Source organism: Heteronotia binoei, chromosome 5 (genome assembly GCF_032191835.1).
Source record: "Heteronotia binoei isolate CCM8104 ecotype False Entrance Well chromosome 5, APGP_CSIRO_Hbin_v1, whole genome shotgun sequence".
In the NCBI taxonomy this organism is placed as follows: domain Eukaryota; kingdom Metazoa; phylum Chordata; class Lepidosauria; order Squamata; family Gekkonidae; genus Heteronotia; species Heteronotia binoei.
Genome location: NC_083227.1, coordinates 166,810,255 through 166,830,185, shown reverse-complemented (window position 1 = coordinate 166,830,185; position 19,931 = coordinate 166,810,255). Strand labels below are relative to the sequence as shown.

General features: G+C 45.3%; 1 protein-coding gene across 4 annotated transcripts in view; it reads left to right on the top strand.

Moving 5' to 3' along the window:
• TTC1 (tetratricopeptide repeat domain 1) overlaps nucleotides 1–17,832 on the top strand; it is a 31,336-nt gene extending 13,504 nt beyond the window's left edge. For all 4 annotated transcript variants that reach the window (XM_060240665.1, XM_060240668.1, XM_060240666.1 and 1 more), the window contains exons 4-8: nucleotides 3,953–4,065; nucleotides 4,652–4,688; nucleotides 11,201–11,349; nucleotides 14,950–15,004; nucleotides 17,290–17,832. In XM_060240665.1, the coding sequence (XP_060096648.1) occupies nucleotides 3,953–4,065; nucleotides 4,652–4,688; nucleotides 11,201–11,349; nucleotides 14,950–15,004; nucleotides 17,290–17,417 (482 nt within the window). In that variant the 3' untranslated portion in view covers nucleotides 17,418–17,832. The remainder of the gene's footprint in view (nucleotides 1–3,952; nucleotides 4,066–4,651; nucleotides 4,689–11,200; nucleotides 11,350–14,949; nucleotides 15,005–17,289) is intronic.
• The last annotated feature ends 2,099 nt before the right edge of the window (nucleotides 17,833–19,931 follow it).

Below are 19,931 nucleotides of genomic sequence, written 5' to 3'. Positions count from 1 at the left end.
AAGGTAAAGGAGATTGTGAGCCGCTCTGAGACTCTTCGGAGTGGAGGGTGGGATATAAATCCAATATCTTCATCTACCTCACAGGGTGTCTGTTGTGGGGGAGGAAGGGAAAGGAGATTGTGAGCCGCTCTGAGACTCTTCGGAGTGGAGGGCGGGATATAAATCCAGTATCTTCATCTACCTCACAGGGTGTCTGTTGTGGGGGGGAAGGGAAAGGAGATTGTGAGCCGCTCTGAGACGCTTCGGAGTGGAGGGCGGGATAGAAATCCAATATCTTCTTCTTAACCTGCTCAAAAAGCTCATTCCGCCAGCGTGGAGCTGCCATAGAGAAGGCCTTGGCTCAGGTCATCTTCAGCCTGGCCTCCTTAAGGGGATCAAAAGCAGGTTTTGAAACCCTGACTGTAGTACTCTCTGGGGAACATGCAGGGAAAGGCGGTCCCAAAGGTTTGCAGGTCATACCCTGGCCAAATAAAGGCAAGAACCAACTCCTTGAAATGAATCTGGTATGGCTAAACAGTGCAGCGCTTTCAGCACAGGCTGAATGTGCTCCCTCAAAGGAAGCCCCAGTAGAAGCCTGGCTGCAGCATTCTGCGCCAGTCGAAGCTTCCGTGTTTGAGACAAGGGCAGCCCCATGTAGAGGGCATTACAGTAATCCAGCCTCGAGGTGACCGTAGCATGGTTTGACAGTGATTTGACGGTGGCTGCTACCTGGGCCTCCATTGTTAAAGAGGGATCCAGGAGCACCCCATAGCTCTTAACCTTTGATGCCGATGTAAGCGGCGCCCCATTGAAAGGCAGCAGTGGAATCTCCGCTCCTGGGCTGCCACAACTTAGATGCAGGACATCTGTCTTCATCGGATTCAGTTTCAGTTGACTCAGCCGGAGCCACCCCCGGGGGCACAGTCAGCCTGGCCACCCACCAATAGATAGAGCTGGGTGTTATCTGCACACCGATGGCATCCCAGCCCAAGCCTACGGCAATCTGGGCAAGGGGGTGCATGTAGTTTTTCAGGAAATGTTCCAGTTTCTTAACCAGGATATTTATTAAATTTATTGGCTGCCCTTCCCCACAAGCAAGGCTCAGGGCAGCTTACATCAATATATGCCACAAGAAGTTAAGAAACAACATTAAAGTCAGATCAGTGCAAAAAGTTCCCAGTTACAAATGGCAAAAAAAAGTTAGTTTCTGGAGCTCCTGGGTCTTTTTCCGGGGAGTGGGGGAGAGCGAGAGACCGCCGGACTATATACTGTCCTCAACCAGATGCCTGGTGGAACATCTCTGCCTTGCATGCCCTGCAGAAGGACAGTAAATCCTGCAGGACACGGATATTCTTTGGCAGAGAGTTCAACCCGGTGGGGGCCAGGGCCAAAAAAGTCCTAGCTCCGGTTGAGGACAGCTGGCTCTCTCTTGGGCTGGGGGACCTGAGTGCAAGCCTCTTCTGGGGCATACTAGGAGAGGTAGTCTGGAGATATGTAGCTCCCTGACCGCTAAGGGCCTTAAAGGTCAAGACCAAGACCTTGAATCTGGTCTGGTACTGCTCTGGAAGCCAGTGCAGTTCGCGCAGTACAGGCTGACTATATGCCTTCTGGGGGATCCCTGTGAGGACCTGCGCGGCTGTATTCTGGATCAGTTGGAGCTTCTGGGTCAGGCACAAGGGCAGGCCTGCATCGAGGGAATTACAGTAGTCTGTCCTGGTAACCATAGTATGGATTACCATGGCTAGGTTGGGGCAGGGCAGGTAGGGGGCTAGTTGCTTAACCTGGCGCAGTTGGAAAAATGCTAGCTTGGCAACCTTTGTGACCTGGGTCTCCATAGACAGGCTGGCATCCAGAGTCATGCCCAGGCTCCTGAGAGTTGATGCCGGAGTTAAGGGCATGCCATCAAGAGTTGGGTTGGCACTCCGTCCCTGCCCTCCCCCGATCCAGCCACAGCACCTCTGTCTTAGGCAGATTCAGTTTCAGGTGCCTCTGCTTCAACCACCCAAGCACAGCCTCCAACCCCTCAGCTAAGTTCATCAGAGTGGCATCTGGCTGACCACCCATCAACAGAAATAGCTGGGTGTCATCTGCATACTGACGACGTCCCAGCCCAAAACTCTGTGCCAGCTGGGCGAGGGGGTGCATATAGATGTTAAACAAGTTCAGGGAGAGGAGTGCCCCTTGAGGAACCCTGCATTCCAGCGGGTGCGTAGGAGACACTGCCCTTGTCCCTGACTGTGGAGAAATGAGGTGAACCACCGTAAGGCTTCCCAACAGATTCCAGCGTCAGCGAGGCAGAGAGTCAACACGTCGTAGTCAACTGTATTGAACGTTGCTGCCAAATCAAGTGGTATCAGCAGCACTGACCTGCCTCAATCCAATATTCTTTTGAGGTTTAAACACCCGAAGGGCAGTCTAAGCCTGTCTGCTGACAAGACAAAGTCATCTGCACAAATGACAGCATCCGTAGGCCCCCGGGTTCGGCTGATGTCCTCTGGAAATATCCAAGTCAACTCAAGGGGCTGGGGCGTAGTGGAGCAATTCCTCTGTGTCCATCAGGAGCATCGGTTTAACTGCTTTGCTTGGCAGTCGGAGCACTAGATCTCCTTACCCTGATGTGACTGGTCTGGTAGATTCTCTGGGCCTCCAGGTCACTGGGCAGGTTTCATTTAGGTCCTGCCAGTCCTCTGGGGCCTGTAATCCTTCAGAAGAGAATGTTGCAGCAAAGCTGGCAAATATGGCAGCAGAGATGGAAAATGCCGTGGTTAGGCTGGAACATGCGACCTGCGTATCTACATTAGAGACAGGAGACACCATGTCTGAGTTGAAAGGCTTTGTGGCAGAGGTAGAGAGCACTGTGGCAAAGCTGGAAAATGCCCCAGTAGCCAGGCCATTGTTTCGGCCATTCTGTAGAGTTTGTGGGGTAATGTCCCACACATTTTCTCTGTTCTGGTAATACTGTACATGGAAGTCATAGGATAATCTCTTTAGCTGTGTCTCCAACTTTGATTCTACAGATAATATCTTTGTGTGAGTGAGTGAGAGAGAGAGACTACTACTTCAGTATTTTGTAAGCCTTCTCTGACTGGCTAGTATTAATTTTATGTCTGATCCAGGTTGTCCTTACCGGGAGGTCACACAGGCCATTAATTTAAAACAAAGCAGAGGAATACAAATAATCCCATACCACAGTTCCCCCCCCCCCCTCTTATCAGCTAGCTCTTGGCATCATGTACATTTCTTTCATATAGTATCTAATGTCTGACTACAAATAAAGATTTAATGTTATAAATGTAATTTGTCTTGTATCTGATTTGCTTTTTAAAAGGTCATAATACTGACTAAAGTTGTAAAGGGCCTGAGTAAAAAGCCAGAAACATTCTGAGGAAAAGTACAGGGTGAAGGGACAGTATACTCCTTTTCAACAGAAAAGCTGGTCATTTTGGGGAGCGCAAAACTCCTCCAAAACCTGAAATGTCTTGTTTCCATTGCCATAAATGCAACTAGATATTCAAATATGTTCTGAGACCTATTGTGACAGTTTGAAAAGCTTTCCGTTAGTATTACGCATTCTTTTATTTAGTATAAAAAATGTCTCTCCTGTTTTCAGTTTCTAGTTTTCCTCTCGAGAGGGCAAAAATCAAAACACGTGCACTTAAAATAGCACAGGGTGCAGCGGTTTACAGATCTCTGTAATCCTGGGTTATAAAAAAACTAAAGCATTTGTACTTTGAAGTTTAAGAAATATGTCAAGTAGTACTTGGTATATACACAGGTATATATGCCATCATGCTAAAAATAGTAGTAACATTTTGCTTGTTCCTGCATTGCTACCCCATCACTACCCCATCACTATACATTTTAGAGAACAGTTATGATTTGGAGGGAGGAACTGATGCTAAGGATTTTTACAGTATGAATTCTTGGACATCGCTTGGGTATCTTTCATCATAACTCTTCATTTAACCTTCAGAATATGAAGAAGCTGAAGATTCTTATGCAAAAGCCCTGCGAGTCTGTCCAGCCTGCTACGGCACAGATAGATCTGTTTTGTATTCTAATAGAGCTGCAGCCAGAATGAAACAGGTAAAACTAATTCCCAGGCCTGCGAAGTGGCAAGAACTGCTGTAATGACTCTCGCATTTATTCTCCGAGCTTTAGATGCAGGTGTATTTTACAACTCAAGGCACTGGTTCTGTTTTGTACTCTGGGGATGATTTTGCTCAGTAGAGTGCAAGTACTTGTGGGGGAATATAGGACAAATGTTGAACTGAGGAAACAAAGCCCACTGTTTTGGTTCCATAAAAGCAGACCGGTCACCAGTACAATATTAACAATAATCAAGAGAGTAATGAAGTTATCAGTATTGCCTTGTTGACTGCAGGGTTAGTATTGATGCATGTTAACTAGGCAAAAGACTAAGTTAGTTTTGTCCTTTGCCTTTCCTTGTGGCTCTGAGGAAAGACAACCAGAACATTTTGCCTCTTGCACCAGTCTTCCTGAAACATGTTCCCTAGCAGTTCCCTGCAGGTTGCTCTACAGACTGTGCCGGTTACGTTGAAGTCTTTTTGTTATCCTGTAAAGCTCACTTTTAGGTTTGATCAGATTTCAGATTCCTGAATGTTTAAAAATGCCAGATGGTAAATATTCAATGTCATCTTTTCTTTTGAAGGACAAGACAGAAGCTTCCATAGGGGACTGCAGTAAAGGTACTGTTTTTCTTTTGTTGTTGATGTTAAAGTTGGTTGTTGCCGGAATCTGTTCTGCATCATGGTGTCTGATTCTCATCACCACAGGGGAACACAGATAAATTGTGGTTTGAAAAGGGTGAGAACATCCGTTTTTCATAGGGCATGGAATAGGCATTGGCATTGCTGAAATATCCCACTGCCACCCAGAATGTTTGTTATAGAGTGTTTTGGCAGTCAAGACTAAAACTTATGAGGCCATTAGAGATGAAGGCACGGGCAGGCCAATCCTGAGAAGTGCCATGTAACTGCGCCTGAGTGTAGAACTAGAGTAGGCGGTTGCAGTTGGCTCCCAAAGGGGAGACGATACGCCAGGCAGGGAGGGGGAGTGTGGGCGAGTGAGAGAGAAGCTGTCACCATAGTAATGCCGCCCATGGCCATGCCATTGACCTGCTGCCAAGGTGGGGGTGGGGGAGGGACAGGGTCGCGTGGGACCACGGGATTCAATAAACAATTTTATTGGTAACATATGGTAGCAAATCTATATATCTTACAACTTAAAAAAGGAAAGATTTATCTACCCCATATCTTACTTTTTCCCCCACCCCTCCCCCGTTAATTGACCCCCGCCAGTGTTATTTACTTAAAGAAAAACAAATATTAAAGGTACCCTTAACTATTAAAAAACCAAAAGTTATATTCTTGTTTTAAAAACTTAATCCTTATCAAAGATTGCCCAATGTCCTTTTATTTTCCACTCTTTTTCTACGTATCTTCTGAACTTCTTCCACTCCATCTTAAAAACTTCTAAATCTTAGTCTCTTAATATTCTTGTTAATTTGTCCATTTCACTCCATGTCATAACTTTTATAATCCAATCCCATTTCTCTGGTATTTTTTCTTGCTTCCACAACTGCGCATACAATGTCCTAGCAGCTGAGAGCAAGTACCAGATTAAAGTTCTATCTTCTTTTGGAAATTTTTCCATTTGTAATCCCAACAGAAAAGTCTCTGCAACTTTGTTAAACTCATATCCCAAGATATTAGATGATCTCTTGCTGGATCATCTGCCAAAACATTTTAGCTCTTTCACCAGTCCACCACATATGATAGAAAGAACCTTCATGCTTTTTACATTTCCAACACCTGTCTGGCATCTTGTTATTCATCTTTGCTAATTTTTTAGGAGTCATATACCATCTATACATCATCTTAAAACAGTTTTCTTTAATACTTTGACATGTTGCGAGTTTCATAGAGTTTCATATTCCACAAATATTTCCAAGATTCCATCTTTATTTCTTTATTTACATTAATTGCCCATTTTATCATTTGAGATTTCACTACTTCATCTTCTGTAGACCATTGTAAAAGTAATTTGTATACTTTTGAAATTAGTTTCTCATTGTCTCCAAGCAGAACTTTTTCCATTTCTGTTTGTTCTTTCCTTATTCCTTCAGTTTTGATATCATTCTCCACCAAGCTTTTTATTTGTTGTATTTGAAACCAATCATATTTATGACTCAGTTCTTCAGCAGTTTTCCGTTCTATTTTCCCACTTTGTATTTTTAATAATTGATTATATGACAGCCACTTTTCTTCACCCGTCTTAGCCGTTATCTTTATCACTTCAGCTGGCACTATCCATAAAGGTCTTCTCTCATTTCCATATTTCTTATATTTTAACGGGATTGACCAGCCCATGGCATGTGACCGGGAGAGGGGGTGGAAAGCCTGCGCCTGAGAAGCCGTCAATCCCCTCACACCCTCCCGCTGTGAGACTCTGCCAGTGGCAGGCAGACGGGCAGAGGCATGCGCAGACGCACAGGATGCACAAAGTGCAGGAGTTCACTGCCATAGACAGCGGCTGGAATATGTGTCTGGGAGTGAGCAGACCACGAAGTCCAACAAACACCCCCCCCACCCAGAGACCCCCCCCCCGTGTTGTCCTGATGCCCTCTGCTCTGTGCACGGAACACCTCCTCTGGGGGCCACAGAACTCAGAGTGTGAGCCACTGGCATGCATCCACTTCATCAGCCCCCCCCGTTGCACACAACAGACCTTTGGGGTCGGGCAGGCGTCAGCCTGGCCAGGCTGAGGGGCAGCAACCCCCCCTCCCTTGTCCAGCCATGCGGGGGCAGCATGGCGGCCCATAGCCCTCTCTCCACCCACCCCCAAGAACCAAGTGTACCCACCCTCCCAGGCATTCCCTCGGAGAGGCCACTGACAGAGTGGGAGGGGGAGGTGCCCAGGGAATGTGCAGCAGATGCCAAGCAGGAGAGACAACAGAGAGCACAGCTCAGACTTTATTTTTCCGGAACAGAGTGCAATGGTTTCCCCGGTGCACATTGGGGAGTCTCAGCGGGGGGTGGGACTCCATTCAGAGCAGCAGGCAGGAACAGCTGAGGGAGTGGGGGGGGGTGAAGCACTACACACAGAAGCCTCTGTCTTGGATTCCCACCTGCAAAACAAACAGAGATCAAGAGCACCTGCAGGGGTGGCAGCTGGATGAGCGGCCTGCATTTCAGCCAGGCGCTCTCTTAAAGGGACAGTCTCTGATCCACCTCCCCACATCGGGCAGCTGCCAGAACCCCCCTGCCCATGCCCTGTCAGGGGTGGGAAAGCAGCAGAGGACAGACCAGGCAGTAGCACAGGGGAGCAGGGCCAGCAAATGCCCCCTGCCAGAGCCTGCTACCTGATTCAAGTGCCGGAGATGCTCACACACCACCCGGTCTTGAGCGAGGGGAGGGGGAGAGCAGTGGGGGTGTGCAATTGCACTTACCCAGCCATGGACGACTGTCCTCGCACTCTGAGCCTCTGGGAGTTGGGAATCTGTGGAGACCTGGAAACGAGCAGTTAGCCCCAGGGGAGAGACCTCATTCTCCCCCTCGCAAGTCAAAGATACTGTCAAAGCAACTGCGCAATGATGAGCCTGTCACCAACATGCCCGTCCCTCGCTCTTAAGTCCGCATGGCGGGGAGCTCACTGGCAGAGCCCCTCGCCATGCAAGGCTGTTTCTAACAACTGAGTTGTGTGAGGCCAGAGTGGAAGTTTTTCTTGGAGGGGCGGCACAGCAATTGGCTGCTGGGGAGGGGGCTTGCCAGCTCGAGGTGCGAGGGGGTTGGTGAGGCAATCACACTGCTTCCTAAGGGGTTTGTGAGCTTCCGCGGTGGGGGCAACCTTTGTTTTCGGTTTCAATGAGTGCCTATGGGATAAGCTGCCGTTTTCACAGACGTAACTTTACGCCTCTCGGGGATGTGTGTCATGGCCCGAACTCCTTAGGGAACCGCTTAAGCCTGGCCACGCCCCTGACTCCTCCCCGTCTTGCGCCGGAGCGCCTTGCTTCGCCACACTTCCGCCAATGCTCGGCCGCAGCCCTTTGGCGGTGCCACTCGAGCAGGGTCGCGGTTCGACGGCACCATGCCCACATAAGTGCCCTCTGGTGCGGCAGGACTGGACTTATGCCAGCGCAAATGCAATTTCCGCCAATGTGGGGGAAGGTTTGCTCCCAAAGCACTTTGCCCTCCCCCTAGGATTGTGCTCTTAGAGACTGGAATGTAGGAACTTGTTAACGATGCTAGCTTTGACTGCCAGACTGATCAGAGAGCACAGAATGTATTGCAATTAGCTGTCTTTAGCCTTTTAAAACAGAATGTGGGAAGAATTTGGAGGGTGAATGGGTAAGATAGGGACAATGGTATGTCTGAGAATGAGGAGTTCTCCCTATTACTGAACATGGATTAGAAGCAGTTTTCCCAAGTGGATGCAGAATGCAACTGCTTTGGCTAGCACCAAAGTTTCCTAGCTGCAAAAACAGTGGGGAGTTGGAAGAAGTTGCCCCAAAAGCACATTGTTGTTGTGGATTGGGCTGCTTTTTGTTACAATATGGAAAAGGAAATATAGATTCACGTTATCTAAAATTCCTCATTCCGGTAGATAACCATCTTGTAATAGTCATGTTATATTTGCTGTTCTGTTATAGCAGGTTAGATTCGTTTCTGTAATAGCTCCCCATATTTTGTTTTGAACCGCATTGAGGCCATTGGGTCTTCTGAGCTTTTTCTTTATGCAACTATACATTTTTATTGAAGTAAGTGAATTTATTAAGTCTAGGTTCACTGCTTCTACTGAACTTTTGAAATAATTTAATGAAGTTATGGAATAAAGTTTAAACTTATACCTTGAATAAAACTTTGTTGGGCTTAAACTGGAGAACCAGTTTGGTGTAGTGGTTAAGTGTGCAGACTCTTATCTGGGAGAACCGGGTTTGATTCCCCACTCCTCCACTTGCACCTGCTGGAATGGCCTTGGGTCAGCCAGAGCTCTGGCAGAGGTTGTCCTTGAAAGGGCAGCTGCTGTGAGAGCCCTCTCCAGCCCCATCCACCTCACAGGGTGTCTGTTGTGGGGGAGGAAGGTGAAGGAGATTGTGAGCCGCTCTGAGACTCTTCGGAGTGGAGGGCGGGATATAAATCCAATATCATCATCATCATCATTAAAGGTGCCACTGGACCAACTTTGTTCTGCTGCTTCAGAGCAACATGGCTGCCCGCCTGGAGCTATTCTAATGGACTTATTTTAAGGTGGGAAAGTAAGAAATATCCTGTCATCCCGTTGAGTTTTAGCAAATACAAACAGGAGGCCCCCCAAGAACCTGTGCGGGGGGGAGGGAATCTAATTTTTGCCTCCGTAGCTATTTCCTCCCTTTCCGGAAAGCCTCCATAGCCTCTCCCTTTTTCCTGCTTCCTTCTCACCCACCAGATAACCTGCTTTTATTTGCCTCCTCCCTTCTGCTTTCCTTCCCTTCTGTGGTGGTCTCTCCCCAGACACAATCTAGTACTGTTGCATGGTGCCAGAGACTGGGCCTATCCCCACCAAGTCCATCTCTATCGGGACAGGACAGGGGAGGTGGAATAGGACCTTTGCAGGACTGTTTTGGCCTTCAAGTGCTCCCTCTAGGGCTTTACTTTATGGAGATGAAGGCTTAGAAGGTCAGCAATATTATACCTGGGACTCTTCTCCAAGTTTGCAGAGACCCCCCCCCACACACACACAGCATCTGCCCATAGCTCCATTTTGTGGTTCTGTTAGTCATATCCTCTATGGCATCATTCTGAATTAGATATATTTCCTCAGTTTGCTTGGATTACTGAGCAAATCCCCAAATATATCCTTAAAGTCCAATGAATTCCTTTGACTATTTATTTCATAGAATTTTTCATATTAGCTTACTATTCCATTGCTGGGCAAATTAATGTTTGGTCAAGATGTTAACTTAAATTGGAACTTTTCATAGTTGACAATATTAATCAGGCTTTCAGTTGGTGGCTAAGTTATTTTCAAAAAGAATATGTTATCTGGTGGGTGTTCACGCACAATGAATGATCTTGGCTACTACTATCTGGAGTGTTTTGTATTTGTGGTTGGGTGTGTGTTTATTTAAGCTAAGTGAGTTAGTGCCCATAGATCTCTGCCTAACAAAAGGACTAGATTACATATTATGTTTCATTTTCAATTTGGAGATTCTTACCTATATGTAGATTGCATGTTTGCATGGTATTGTAATCTATATGTAGATTGCATGGTATTGAAAACCATGCTGGAGAAGTAAGGAGGTTTTCGATTGGGTAAATGAAACAGGAAACTACATAATGATTTCTGGTCAGAAATCATCAGTTTGTCATCTGCTTTCTAGATGTTCTGTTCAGCCCTTACATTATGAAGTTTTAAATGTCCTGAAGCTGAGGCAAAATTTAAAAAGTAGCTTTGGATGATGGAATCTTAGCTGCTTAAAACTGGAGCACTTTCCCTAGTTAAAAAGTAGCTTTGGATGATGGAATCTTAGTTGCTTAAAACTGCATAAAGGAGCAAACCCCTTTGCTTTCAGCTACTGCCTGAATGAATGATCACCCTGTGATGATTGAATGAGGTGACTTAACATGTTTTAACAGCTTGAGAGAGTTTTGAATCTTGAAGGGGGAGATGACCCTGCTTAGGACTTTTCCATGAGTTGAAAGGGCCTTGATAGTTTCTTCCCTTTACAGGACCCTGCTTGGAGGCAAAAGGTGCTTCTGGTGATTAAGGAACAATTGATAAGGATGTTTAACAACAGCTTCTAGGAGTCAGCTGCTTTTGTAGTCCAAGATGGAGCTTTGGGTTCCAAAGGGAAGCAGATGCTTAGGCCAATTTGCTGGTCAGCTATAGACTAACAGGCTCCCCCACGCAAACCAGCACTGTTCATCTAAACAAACATTTAAAATCTGAAGTACCTGAAATGCCCAGAATCACTTGCAGACAAGGAATGGCACTGGCTTCCTTGGGCAGATCAGTGTGTTTTCCTTAGGTGTAGAATTGGATGTGCCGTGAAGTAATAGTATGAGTCTATTCAGGTAGGGTTGCCAGATGATGCTGTCAGCGCAAGCACTATTGTATATCTTGGAGCTTTTTGAGGAGAGCCTCACTAGGGAGCTGCTGAAAATGTTCTTGGTAGACTCTGTTAAACCTTAGTGTTTCATGGTTTCTTCTGTTTTTTTAGCCCTTGAATTAAATCCAGATTACATCAAGGCACTCTTGAGGAGAGCGGAATTATATGAAAAAACAGAAAAATTAGATGAAGCCTTAGAGGATTACAAAAACGTGCTGGAAAAGGATCCCTCGGTACATCAAGCGAGAGAAGCTTGTCTGGTAAGCCTTCGTCTAAAGAAGTACTTTTTTGCACTATGTTTTTTTTAAAAAAAGACTTTACATGATGACACCCTTCAAAAATGTTGGAGAGGTGTCTCTTAAAACTTGCTAACCATCCATTTTAATGTCTTGCCATGGCTTTCTACTGAAAGTTGTCTGTGCTCTCTTGAACTGAAGTGTGTGGGCCTGCTTCTTACTGGAAGCACGATAAGATTAGGGGAAGAGATCAAAGGAACAGCCCTACTATGGGGACTGTTCTGTAAGTTTTCGTGGATAGTTTACATTCAGACAAACTTCAGGCTTTCTTTAAGAAGCATTTTTTCACATAGCTACATTAATTGCTATAGGAATGAATATACTGCAAGGGGTGGTTTTTGCCAGAGCCTAAGTTGGGTTCATTACGAAATGCATGTGACTGAGATTCGCACGGAGATTGATATTTGATCTCTAGAGCTCTGTAGGTTTTTCCCATAGTCTAATCTTTTGCTTGACCAAAGGACCATGGCAAAACGGTTTTCCTTAAATACTCAGACACTGTTAAAACATCACAAAAACCAGGATACTTTATATAATCCGAGTAATCTTTCCCACTTCATAAAATGTTTGATAACAGTTTCTTTACGAGTGACTTTGAAGTTTTGAAATGCAAACCTCTCGTTCCCCAAAGTTTGCAACTTGAAAGAAACTAGAAAATCACTTGTGATAAAATATTCAAAAACATCCTCCAAGCGGTGCAGGCCTAACCTGCCCTTTCCCATTTAAGGACTTCCCATTTCAGGTAGTGGCCAGGGGCACTGAGGGCACTAAGTGTTTACCCAGGAAGTACTAGTATCTTTGGGACCACATCTGTTGATATGCCCCCAGAAGGGCACTATGCTCAGTAGACAAATATCTCTGGCCCAGGGAACATCCGGCTATCCTTGACCAGAGCCAAGACTTTCTCTGCCCTGGCTCCAACCTGGTGGAACTCTCTGCTGAATAGCATCTGGGCTCTGCAGGATGTGAAGCAGTTCTGCAGGACCTGTATGGCAGAGATGTTCTTCTAGGCCTTTGGTTGAGGACAGCGATGGTTGCATCCAGTTTGGTGTAGTGGTTAAGTGCGTGGATTCTTATCTGGGAGAACCGGGTTTGATTCCCCACTCCTCCACTTGCACCTGCTGGAATGGCCTTGGGTCAGCCACAGCTCTCTTATCTGGGATAACCGGGTTTGATTCCCCACTCCTCCACTTGCACCTGCTGGAATGGCCTTGGGTCAGCCATAGCTCTGGCAGAGGTTGTCCTTGAAAGGGCAGCTGCTGTGAGAGCCCTCTCCAGCCCCACCCACCTCACAGGGTGTCTGTTGTGAGGGGAGAAGACATAGGAGATTGTAAGCCGCTCTGAGTCTCTGATTCAGGGAGAAGGGCGGGATATAAATCTGCAATTCTTCTTCATTCTCTGGCACGTCTGTCTTCTACCCTCTTTGTCCCCGCTGTGAGCAAGACGGCTCTTCTTGGATTTCTTATCACCATTTTTTAGTAGCATTGACTTTACGGTTTAAATTTTATTATTTTTACATTGTATGAGTTTTTATGTTATATACTGCCTTGAGCCTTGCTTTTTGGTGGTGTGGTCTGAAATAAATAGCGATAGTCATGTCTAAAAATGAGCATGAACTGAACCCCAAATCATGATTCATGCTAAAAATGGCCAATTTGTCTTTTTCTGAACTGGTTCGTCTGATTCTGTTGAACCCAGATTGGCCTTTTTTCTTGGCATGTCATTTGGTTGGTGTTTGCTTCATTTTTCCAGACTAGCCTGGTGCTGGAATGATTCCCCAGCCACTGCAGCTGTGCTCTTCCCAGGCTCCCGTGCTTCTGGTCCGGTGTTGCCGCTTCTAGTCGATTTCCAAGCTTCCTGTAGGGCGGCTTCCCTTTCTTTCCTCAGCTTGACAATACTCCTAGGAGAGCAGTTTGCTGGGGCTTTGGGGGAGCTGTAGCTTGGCCCCTCCAAATTTATTATTTATTTATTTATTTATTACTTTCCATTTATATCCCGCCCTCTCCGCAAGCGGACTCAGGGCGGCTCACAACATCATAAAAACAATCAATTCAATAAAACATATAAAACCATAATTTACTTATCAGTTTTAAAACTATTAGCGCTGTCTCAGTCCAATCTAGGCGGTATTGACTTCTGACTATGATCGCCAGCATTCTGTAGGATGTCCGGTGGCAGCCCCTTTTCAATCAACCGCAAAAGCCTGTTTAAATAGTTCGGTCTTACAGGCCCTGCGGAATGCCGACAAATCCCGCAGGGCCCTTACAGCTTCTGGGAGGGTGTTCCAAAGTTCTGGTGCTGCCACCGAAAAAGCCCTGGATCTCGTTATGCATAACTTGGCTTCTTTTGGGCCAGGGGCAGACAACAGATTTTTTGTCCCTGATCGCAGTGCTCTCTGGGGGATATATGGGGAAAGGCGGTCCCGTAGATAGGCAGGTCCCTGACCATAAAGGGCTTTAAAGGTTAATGCCAACACCTTGAAGCGAATTCGGAACACAACAGGCAACCAGTGCAGCTCTCTCAGCACTGGCTGAATGTGCTCCCGTCGCGGTAGCCCCATTAACAGCCGTGCCGCAGCGTTCTGCACTAGTTGTAGTCTCCGGGTTAGCGTCAGGGGTAGCCCCATGTAGAGAGCATTACAGTGATCTATTCTTGAGGTGACTGTAGCATGGATTACCGTCGCGAAGTCGTTGCGCTCCAGGTAAGGGGCCAGCTGCCGCGCTTGCCGAAGATGGAAAAAGGCAGATCTAACGGTGGCTGCCACCTGAGCCTCCATTGTAAGGGAGGACTCAAGGAGCACGCCTAAGCTCTTGACCTTGGGGACCGATATCAGTGGTGCCCCGTCAAGGGCCGGCAGCTGGATCTCTCTCCCCGGACCGCCCCGACCCAGGTAGAGAACCTCCGTCTTCGTCGGATTCAATTTCAGCCGACTCAGTCTGAGCCAAGAGGCCACGGCTTGTAATGCCAGGTCTAGATTTTCCAGGGTACAGTCAGACTGGCCACCCATCAATAGGTAGAGCTGGGTGTCATCCGCATATTGATAGCAACCCAGTCCGTACCTCCTGACAATCTGGGCAAGGGGGCGCATATAGATATTAAATACCATCGGGGATAGGACCGCTCCCTGCGGCACCCCACAACTAAGAGAGTGCCTCTGGGATGCTTCCTCCCCTATCACCACCCTTTGTCCCCGATCTTGGAGAAAGGAAGTCAGCCACTGCAAGGCAGAATCTAATTTATGTCAAACTTGGAGAGCAAGTAGGGGAGAGTCCGCTGAAAAGTTTGCCGCAAGTTTGGCATCTCTCGCCACCTTCTCAAAGTGAATGAACCAGTGAACCATAAATTGTTCGGGAAATTGAAAACCCCCCTGAAATGAACTGAAACACCAAAAAAGGCAACCCAACAAACCATGAAATAAAATGAACCACCATTTTTGTGTTCCGTGCCCATCCCAACTCCTCTGGAGCTCCTTTTTTGTAACCAGTGGTGTGTCAAACTCTACTCAGGGTATCATGAGTAAATAGTTCCGGAAACATCATCTCAATCCTCTGTTTGCTCTTCTAGCGATTGCCGAGGCAAATAGAAGAACGAAATGAAAAACTTAAGAAAGAGATGTTGGGTAAGTAGTTCTGGTATCCAGCATGCTTGCGTGATGTCGGCCTAAAACATAATGCTGTTCCGATAACAGCTTTCTTTGCAAACAGAGGGACAACTTCCATGCTATTAAAAGTGGTAGATTCGGCCAGAATTGTTTCTTTCTTTACCAAAGGGTTACCCAGTATCCTTATCTAGAACATAACAGAGGTTCCAGCCACTTGGAGCATCCCAACATTTCATCGTACTTTTCAGCTGCTGAAGTGCAAATTGTACTGTCCTAATTTCCTTTAATTCAGGTGTAAGGCTTGTGCGCAAATGGAAGACAAATAATTGGATACTTTCATTCTGATCTAAAGATGCCTGGGGCGGAGGTAGTGTGTGATGATCTCCCTCCTTTCTGCCACACAGATGATCGGGGGAAGAGTGTGCTGCGTTGGGTTCCTTTACCCCCAAAAAGGCAAGGAATGGGGGCTGATCCATTAATTCATCCACAGGATTGCGTCTTGATGATGTATTAGCAGAAATCTGTGTATGGATTATCTGATCAAGTGGCCATGAGAGGTTGGTTTGAGTGTAGACAGGTTTTTATTGATGATTTATTCGTTAGAACCAGCATACATATGTGTGTTCACAGGCAGCTGGAACGCAGTGTTAAAGAATCTGATAGTCTTGGTTTTGTCACTTCTATAAAGCAAGCCAGTCTTGTGAAATTTAGGTTCAACGAGTTCTGTCTTGCAGTGTAAAGATGTATAAAGAGAGAAATGTAGGCATGGTGGTTTCAGGGGGATTTGCTTACTTCAGTTTAGTTCAATTTCTTACTGGTTTCCCAATAGGTACTTCTAAAGGGGAATGCGGAAGAAAATGGTGGCACATACTAGTGGTGCTTGTCCTTTGAAAACTTCTAATGTATCTATATTTAAAAATATTCACTTATGGGAGTTTGTGAAAGGCAAACACTGCTAAATTAGTGCATGCATCCCTCTGGATTTTACTTAGTGACAACCTAACGTAAAAAGGATGTAAAAAGCAATTTATTCAACTTCCCTCCAATATCTACAGTGTAGCATTAACCTCAGTAGATACTTCATGTTGCTGCTTAAGGTGTTGAAAAGCATGGGCAGCATTCAAGTTCTTTGACTTCCTCTATGTCACCTGAATTTATTTGGCTTTGCAATTCTGTCAAGGCACTTCCATGTGGTCATGATTTTTTTTTTAAAATGCTGTCTCAGCGCCAACATGATGTTTACTATTTAAAGGACCATCAGAGACAAAGGAGTTAGTGATATGTGGTGAAACGCTGCAGGGAGGCAGAAACATGACCCATTTAACTGTAGAGTCTAGCTTTTATTCGGTATCTGGAGCGCGGCAGTTAAAAGCCAGTCTGTGGACGTACTGACCCCACAAAACACCAGAGCTTCTTCCAGGCTTAGTGAACTGTTCCGAATCATGTATAATCTTTGTTTCTGAAGAACAGCGTGTACTGTGAACAAGCACTATTTTGAATTGGATTGTATAAAGCAAGCCTAGAACACATACTGGCAAGGAGTGGGGAATCTGTTTAGTTGTAGGTATCCTAAGAATGCAACAATTCAGAATCAAGTCTTATGGTGGCTCTTTTATTGAACAGCTGAAAGCACAAAGCCTTAGCAGTAGTTATTCCTTCAGGTCAATTCTCAAGCAACTGGTCTCAGTGTATGCAAGTTTTGTTTGCTTTACATGGAGCAGGCTACACTTATTGTCTTCAGGCAGGGGAAATCGGGTGAGTCCTGGGTTTTCTTCCTGTTCCTTTGGTCTGCAACACTGCCCATTTCATAGTTTGCAGCTAAAAACATTTTAGAGGATATTGCCATTTTTTTTCAACATTTTGGAAGTGGGTAGGTTTTAAGGTTACTGTTACAAATAAAATGTTCTGGAAGATGACTCAGTATCGGAAGCAAATTCAACTGTGTTCTGTCTGTGAAGAAATGCCTTTTTTTCCGTGTGCGCGTGTACTGGGCACTGAATCATCAGAACATACAACACTGGCATTAATCAAAAGTTTGTGACATGGCAACAAACAAGATTTCAAGCACGTGGCGCCTTTTCCTTAGGAACCTTTTTCTAGCCGTTTAGTGCTGTGAGACAGGGGAAGACTGTAGAAAAAATAAGTCCCCCTGTCTTAGCACCTTCCTGAATGATAAAAACAGGTTAGGACTACTTTTAGCAGAACTCACGTTGTGCTGCTTTTGGGCAGCAAGGAACAAATCCTTCCCCCATCTCTGTATTGTTGAACATGTCAAGAAGCATACTTGTCTTATTTATTTGCAGGAAAACTGAAAGACCTTGGGAACTTTGTCCTCCGCCCATTTGGCTTGTCGACAGATAACTTCCAGGTGAAGCAGGATTCAGCCACTGGTTCATACTCCATCAACTTTGTTCAAAATAACAACCGATAACGTAAGCCCAACCTTGAAGCCTGCTGATGGAAGGCATGTTTCCAAGTGAATGCCAAATGGATTGAGTTAAACTCTTAACTGATAACATATTTATCCAGATAAAAGATTTGAACATATTGCTATGCTTTTTTCCCCTTCTGCGGAGTACTTCAGCAGGCATGGGCAACTATGGGGTGTAGTCTTATTTAAAGAGATCTGACCAGACGCACTTTATTCGGGCACTCTGCATTCTTCCCAGTGAGGAAATAAGGAAAACTTGGCTTTGCTAAATGGAAGAATCCCAGTAGGCCCATACCTGTTAACAAAGTGCAACCATTTAATGTTTTGTGAACTTTTGCAAACCTTAGTCTCAGTGTGAGAGAGCTGTGTGAGAGTTTTTATCTTCATGGAATAAAAAAATTGGTGGTACTCTTAAGCTCCACTGTTGCCATTTTTTTAAAATGCAAAACAACCTTAGTCAGTTATTTTTTCCCAATTTCTATAAATATTGCATAAAATAGCATAAAAACGCTCCTATGAAAATGCTACTTGTTGCTTAGGTGCAGCAAATCATTGTGCCAGTCTGTAGAACTGCCTAGCTGAAGGTGGCAAGTACAACTGATTGATTTAAGCAGTTTGCTTTAGTATCATTTGATACCAAACTAACATATTAGGGGAAACTAGTCAAAGCATTTTGAATGTGATACATGTTGTCTAATGTAACTTACTGAGTTACAGAACAGGGTTGAATATGGTTGACATTTTAAATCCTAGCACCGTATTTAGATCTTTACCAGAAAGTACAATGTGTCGCAGGATATTATAGTGTTTTTATATGATGAAGACAAAGACACCCTATTGTGGGTCCACTGTCACAAACGTTTAAAGCAGTCTGTGGTGGTTCCTGGATACAGCAGAAAGCAGGGGTTTAAAGGGACTCCAAGTCCCTTTAAGCCCCTGCTTTCTGTTCCCCCTTAAAGCCACACACAAAAACAGCTGAGCAGCAGGGGGCTGTTCTCTCGAGAACAATTCTCTCGAAGCTCTCTCAGCCCCCACCTGCCTCACAGGGTGTCTGTTCTGGAGAGAGGAAGGGAAGGAGATTCTAAGCCACTCTGAGACTCCAAGTCAAGGGCAGGGTATAAATCCAGCTCCTCTTCTTTACACTTTAAAGGGACTGCACAAGATAGCCCAAAACTGAGTGCTGGGGAGCAGGCTTGTTCCGTCACTCAGCTGTTTCTCAGGCTTTCTGCAAACCCCGTTTAAAGGAATTGTGGTTCATAAACCACATTCTCCCAGTTTGTGCCCATCCCTAGCAGTGACTTCTGGTGACAAGAGAGGGAACTAGCATGAACACGATGGGATGCATATTAGGCTGCCACAGCAGAGGAAAAAGCCATAAAACTTGTGATTCAGTGGTAGAAACCCTTGTGCCTTTGGAAATGTGCCACGATGCAACACGCTATGTTTCAACCTAACCCACCTTTCAGTGTTATAAAGATAAGATATGGATAAAACCACATATGTTGCCTTTAGCTCCTTGGAACAAGGGTGGGATGAAAATGAGCAATGTCCTTAATCTCAGAGTTTTATAAACTCTGTTAATATACATGGAACTTCTTACCTAAGATAAATAGCTATTCAGTTCTTGAATCTCTGTGACTGCTGATCAACAAATGTCAAAGGAATGATCCTGCCATGTGACTGTAGAGAGAGAGGGGTGGCTTGCTGTACTTCATCATAGTTACAAAAGAAGAATTGCAGATTTATACCCTGCCCTTTTCTCTGAATCAGAGACTCAGAGTGGCTTACAATCTCCTATATCTTCCCCCCACAACAGACACCCTGCGAGGTAGGTGGGGCTGAGAGGGCTCTCACAGCAGCTGCCCTTTCAAGGACAACTCCTACGAGAGCTATGGCTGACCCAAGGCCATTCCCGCAGGTGGGAGTGGGGAATCAAACCCAGTTCTCCCAGATAAGAGTCCACACACTTAACCACTACAACAAACTGGCTCTCGAGGGCTAGAAGAGGCATATTGGAAACTGACATTGCAATGCTACTGAGAATTATTCCAGTCTTCGCATAATTTCATTTGGTATAACCTGAACTAACTCTGAAAAGGATTGCATCGTAAGTCTGTACAGAATGGCCACTGTGTGAAACTTTTTTTTAAAAGTGCAGAGGGAAAAACAAAGCTTTATTTGAAATAGATGGTGCACAACATTCTTAAACATTTAATTTCAAGCAAATCTTAAAAGTTGAATCAGTTTTCCTCTTTCAAGTTTACCAACCGAAGGAGGCATAGTGAAATATAGTATACAGACAAAAGGTAGCATGGAGCAAAGCTTAAATATTAAGCGACTAAAGCAAAAAGGTAAAAAGCAATACATTACTTCTACCACTAACATTTCCCTGACAATATCATTTCAAAATGAAAAATAACATGGCTGCAGTTTAACTTGATCCTTCATAGCAAGTAGAAACTAGCCATTTTGTCTGTTTTTGAAATGTCCCCTCCCTTTACTTCATCTTTCAGT